Here is a 6,678-nt window from a genome sequence, read left to right on the forward strand (position 1 = left end):
AACGCATTATCAGCAAATACCCTGCTTCTTAGGCATTCCAACGCTTCTTATCAAGAACTAATAGGTGTCTGTACTTTGATGCATTTATCTAGGACAGTGGTTCTCAAACGGAATCCATATCGGCCTTAGGGGTCCATATAAGATTTTGTTGTTCAAATTCATGTGCATTAAATTGGTTACCCTTTTACAATACACAAAGTAGTTTAACAATTTTGTTTGTACACTTCTTAGAGATATTTGGTTATAAAATATAATGGGACGTTTTTAAATATCGAGTGTTTATCGGGGTCCAGTAGAAGAGAATAGGAATCAAAAGGTCCGTAGACAAAAATTGTTGAGAAAAACTGATATTAAACATTTGATTCTTCTCAGCTGTTCCTCGACTTGCTAGAAATAGTAGCCAAAACTTTTTCATGCACTTGATTATATGAAAAGACAGGGCAGATTGAATAGTGGGATCATGATACGTTATTTTGTAAGAGAGAAAAAAAAAAAAACAATACCAAAGCCAGTTACTGTTGAAACACAGTTGATTATAAATACATGAGAACTGAGTGTAAACACCCACCCCCATCATCCACGAGAAGAAGAAGAAGAAGAAGAAGAAGAAGAAGAAGAAGAAGAAGAAGAAGAAGAAGAAGAAGAAGAAGAAGAAGAAGAAGAAGAAGAAGAAGAAGAAGAAGAAGAGCAACGACAACAACAGCAACAACAACAACAATTGCATTTGAAACAGCATTGAGAAACGTAATTAAGAACTGAAGCAATTCCTCAAACTTCCTAGCTTGGTGTTCTATCTCCAGACCAGCGTAATACTGGTGGGCGACTCCATGAGGGAGTCTTACACGTGGGTAGTCGATATGCTAAAAATAGCAGTTAAAAAAAGGTACACTCATTATGAAGATACATATACATACGTACAAGTATGCATACATAAATACATAGATAAATACATGCATACTCTCTCTCTCTCACACAGATACACAAACACACACATACATATATTGTGATACAAATAGTAAACAAAGTTCAAAACATGAATGTTTATATTTATGTCTGTGTGTGTGCATATATATATATATATATATATATATATATATATATATATATATGCGCACATATATATACACATCTCTCTCTCTCTATCTCTCTCTCTCTCTCTCTCTGTATATATATATATATATATATATATATATATATATGTTAGTGTGTGTGCGTGTGTGTGTGTGTGTGTGTGTGTGTATACGTAACGATATATTTAATCAGCAGAAGTTATAGAATGACTTCACACACGCACAAACAACGTATATATATATATATATATATATATATATATATATATATCTATATATATATATATATATATGTGTGTGTGCGTGTGTGTGTGTGTGTATACGTAACGATATATTTAATCAGCAGAAGTTATAGAATGACTTCACACACGCACAAACAACGTATATATATATATATATATATATATATATATATATATATATATATATATATATATATAACAAGACGTGATGGTCTGGTCATGGCAGGAACAATTTGATAAAGCATCTAAAAGTCAATATAGCTTGCTTTTCAACAAATTACCTGTCTTGTTATTTTAACATCGCAGTTAATGACAATATACTCATCATTTAATTCTAATTAAAATATTAGTCTAATCCAGCGAGACACCTACAACCATTACTGAAAATCAAGCAAGACATGACAGCTAATTCTCAAATCCCACTTTACTTTTCTTTAGGATAAGTAAATGGGTATTTTATAATGTAGGGCAACAGACATTATGTCATTAAGAGGAGATGGCCACGGCTAGAACGACAGTAGTCATATGTTTGATCTTTCAGGCCAAATTAATCTCACCTTAAATAGGAAACAACTTGTTGCAGATGTTCTTTGGAAACGAGTGAAACACACACACACGCACACACACACACACACACACACACACACAAACACACAAACACACAAACACACAAACAAACAAACACACACACATACGCAGGTCTACATTAGATCGCACTTTCACTCAATAATACATATATTGGTGCACATAGTTATACACCCACCCACTCTCTCACACACACTAAAAGAAACTTATATAGAATTACACATGCTAATACCTGCGTCGATACATGCACGCTTACACACACACACACACACTCACACACACACACACACACACACACACACACACACACACACACACATATATAGATATACACAACGTTGTAAGTTAAAAAGTTAAACGAAATCGTTGACATTAATTATAAAACATATTAATTCATTAATTAAACTGCAAACTGAAAAACAAACCTGCATGGCGCAGCCCGATGCTTTCCATTAAGACAAGTTTGGCATCTTGATTATTTTCTAGCCAGATATGCTCCTCGTATCTAAATCTTTTCGCTGTCATATGTTTAGCAATTGCACTGGAAGCCAAATAACAAAAATTGGGTGAAATACTGTTATATCCTTTATGTTGGCTGATGAGTTTGGCCCGTTCCCATTTCTGGCCCTTAAGGATCTGTAAAAAGTAAAATCCCAATGTGTCAAATGTAATTCCCATCCGAGTAAGCGTTTTATATTCATCCTTTGGTTCAGTTTTTGCCGCAAAATCGTGCGCCATTGCCCCCGGGGTGACGACGGGTAGATTCCAGTACACTGCATAACGTGCCACCGGTGCAAGGCTGTAGTCGCAAACAGGGCCGAAAAATACATTCACTGTTTTGTTACTGTAGAAATCGAAAGCTCTGATGGGTCCAAGCTGGCTACTGCAACGAGAATCTGCGTACAAAGCCACGATCTCAACATCCGATGTTAAGATGGTGCGTCTGACTTTTTCTAGTGCCACTGTTATTGCTGGCTGGGTGCGATCCAAAGAATAGAGTCTACTATTATCACTGGGAATAATTACAGCCATATACACTGTTTGGACGGCATGATCCAATTTTGCCAAACTTAGAAGGATGCCGAAGATAGTAAGACAACTATAGCATGTTGTTTTCGTTGACATTTTATGAACTTTCATTTAGTTTTAGCAAAAAAGCTAGAGATTCAATTACTAAATAGTATCAAATGATAAACGCGCTTGATTCCACGTTTTGCTGTGTTTTAAAAATTTGATTGTTATCATTAGTTATCTGTTTTTCGTTGTAGCCAGCAGAAATTAGTATAGAAACATTTTATCTCGTAGGAACGAACTATTTACCACTGAAACACGCTTAGTGTCATATTTCCACTTGCTCACGAGACATACTAAATCTCCGTGTCATAGTTTCCCTCAAAAAAAAAGAAAAAAGAAAAGGCAACCAAAAAAAGACAAAGAAAAATCAATTAATTAAATTGAAACCTGCTTTAACAGTGAAGCTAGAACCGGCATCTGTAAACGCATGCGGCTATCTATATTTCTCTACACTAAACACTGCGGTTGCACTCACACAAATACACGGGCACACGGATACTCACAAACAAACGCGCGCATAAAAAGAGGGAACTATAGATACGCATGCATACAGACATATATATACACACATACATATACATACATACATACATATATATATATATATATATATATATATATATATATATATATATATATATATATATATATATATGTATATATATATATATATATATATGTATATATATATATATATATATATATATATATATATATATATATATATATATATATATATATATATATATATGTATATGTGTGTATATATATATATATATATATATATAATATACACACACGCACAATCACACAGAGCTAAAGCTAGACGGAGAATAAAGTAAAACTATGTGACATATTAAAATACAAGTAAATATTTATATATTCCTGGCGAATTTCATATTTTATATAAATATTAAACTTTCAAAATACAAATCGCCGTTTCGCACTCTCTGTCATTCTTTCTTTCTGTCTTTCTTTCTCTTTTCTCTCTCTCTCTCTCTCTCTCTCTCTCTCTCTCTCAAACACACACGCACACTATTCCTCTTACACTACGTGTATATGTGTGTGTGCGTGTGTGCGTGTATGCCTGTGTGAGCGTTTCGCGCGTATGTATGTGTATGTATGCGTGCATGCGTGTGTGTGTGTGTGTGTGTGTGTGTGTGTGTGTGTGTGTGTGTGCACGCGTGCGCTATAATGCTATTTGGTTATTTAACAAACGAGTAAATTATTCCGTGTGTGCATTCCTCGGCGTGGTAGATTATCAATATGAAGTCTCCCACATTTATTATATACAGGAGCAGAGAAACACTCACTCAAACGAATAAACACAAACAAGCACACGCACTGATAGAACCGCAAACACACATATTCACCTTAATTCATTCTCTCTCTCTTTTACCCACTTTATCTCACTGTCTATCTCACCCGAACTTCCTCTGTGGCTCACTCACACATCCTCTCCCTCCGCCTCATCCTCTCTGTCTCTCTGTCTGTCTCTTTCTCTCTCCTACCCTTTCTACTTATCACGCGTTTCTAGCCTCTACCTCACACGTTATCTTTCTACTTATCACTCGTTTCTTCCTTCTCACTCTGTCACACCTAATTCTACAAAACAACCGCCTGTGCACAATTTTCAGTTGCAGCGGAGGAATATATCTTCATTCATATATATATATAAAACGTGTAGGAAAGGTCCTTTAGTTTCTTTCACTCTTTCACTTTCTCTGTTTTTCTGTCTAACTCTGTCTCGATTTCAACCCACCCCACAAAGACACACACATAGATACACGCACACAATGTTTTTTTTTTCTTTACGGAACACCACAACGAAAGATTATTGGAGCAGATTACTTCAACATAAGAAAAGGAGAGAAAAAAGTGAAGTTTTGGATTAAAAAGAATCCAAACATTTCGATTTATTTAAAGGCAAAATTTAGAAATAAATAAAGTATGAAGCAGACACTAGGAAGTCTAAGTTACTGTGACAGTTGTGTATTATTCGTTTGTTGTTTGATTTAAGTCATTGCCCTGTAGTATCTAGTTTTAATAGGCCTGATTCTTATCGTATTGTTTCATTCTGACAAACTGCTAGCTTACAAGGCCAGAAACAAACGAAAACAGGTTGCCAAGAGCTGGAGAGTAACAAAAAGGAAAAACACAAAAACAGACCAAAATGATTGCACATCTAAACAAAATAATAACACCCATTGCGATATTTATTTACATGTATAAATAAATGAAAAAATATATATGTATACGTATGTGTGTGTGTGTGTATATATATATATATATATATATATATATATATATATATATATATATATATATATATATATATATATATATATATATATATATATATATATATATATATATATATATATTTATATATATACATACATATATATATATGTGTGTGTTTATATATATGTGTATAAATATATATGTATATATATATATTCATATAAATATGTATATATATATATATATATATATATATATATATATATATATATATATATATATATATATATTTATATATATATAATATATATATATATATATATATATATATATATATATGTCTGTGTGTCTGTGTGTATGCGCGCGTCTATGAGTGTGTGTGTGCGTGTATATGTGCATGTTTGTAAGTGTGCGTGTGTGTGTATGCGTGCGTGTGCATGTTTGTCTCCAACCATCTCATCGGTTCGGCAACAAAGCCCGCGAGTGTAAGTACCAGGTATAAACAAAATGTACGATGTACTGGGGTCTATTAGTTCGGCCTGAAGGCCGTGCCCCAGCATGACCTCAGTCTAAGAACTGAAAAACAAAAAGATAAAAAGTAGTATCGATATATATACATACATATATATATATATATATATATATATATATATATATATATATATATATATACAAACACACACACACACACACACACACACACACACACACACATATATATATATATATATATATATATGTGTGTGTGTGTGTGTGTGTGTGTGTGTGTGTGTGTGTGTGTGTGTACTATTCAAGGACCGAGGTGTAGGAAGAAAGTTAACTTCAATCAACTCGTAGAAAATATAATTAACAAATTTCAGAGAAGGTAAGTAGTTTATGGACACGGGATGTTGTGGATTTTCCGTATCGAAGTACGATAAACTGGAAAAAGTTATTTTTATATTCCACGTTCGGCAACCGAGGTTGCCAGTTGTGCGAATACGAATACAAGAGTAAAGGAATGGTGCGTAAAGGCACAGGCGTGACTGAGTGGTAAGAAGCTGGCGTCCCAACGACATGGTCGCAGGTTCAGTCCCACTGCGTGGAATCTTGGGCAGTGTCTTCTATTTATAGCCTCGGGCCGACCGTGCCGGATACTGAAAGAAGCCCATGGTACATATGTGTATATGGATATACATATATGTGTGTATCTTTGTGTTTGTTTCCTTCTCCCCACAACCGCTCGACAACCGGTGCTGGTGTGTTTACTTCCCCTTAACAATCCGGTTTGGCAAAATAACCGATCGAATAAGTACCAGACTTATAAAAAGGAACTACTAGGGTCGATGCATTCGACTAAAATCTCTCCAAAGCTGTGCCCTACCCACGCCACGGAATTTGGTGACCTTGTGTGAAAATTTAAAGCCTATAGTTAACTCTCACGGGTTACAGTACTTTGTTATTGCTGACAATGCCAGGAACGG

The 6,678-nt window shown here is 34.4% G+C and overlaps 1 protein-coding gene across 1 annotated transcript in view; it reads right to left on the bottom strand.

Annotated features, from left to right (window-relative positions):
• LOC106867808 (atrial natriuretic peptide receptor 1) overlaps nt 1-3,454 on the bottom strand; it is an 898,165-nt gene extending 894,711 nt beyond the window's left edge. Inside the window, exon 1 of the mRNA XM_052970159.2 lies at nt 2,323-3,454. Within this exon, the coding sequence (XP_052826119.1) occupies nt 2,323-3,037 (715 nt within the window). The 5' untranslated portion in view covers nt 3,038-3,454. The remainder of the gene's footprint in view (nt 1-2,322) is intronic.
• Between the last annotated feature and the right edge of the window lie 3,224 nt (nt 3,455-6,678).

The sequence above is a fragment of the Octopus bimaculoides genome, chromosome 8, assembly GCF_046866305.1.
Source record: "Octopus bimaculoides isolate indiv1 chromosome 8, ASM4686630v1, whole genome shotgun sequence".
Taxonomy (NCBI): Eukaryota; Metazoa; Mollusca; class Cephalopoda; order Octopoda; family Octopodidae; genus Octopus; species Octopus bimaculoides.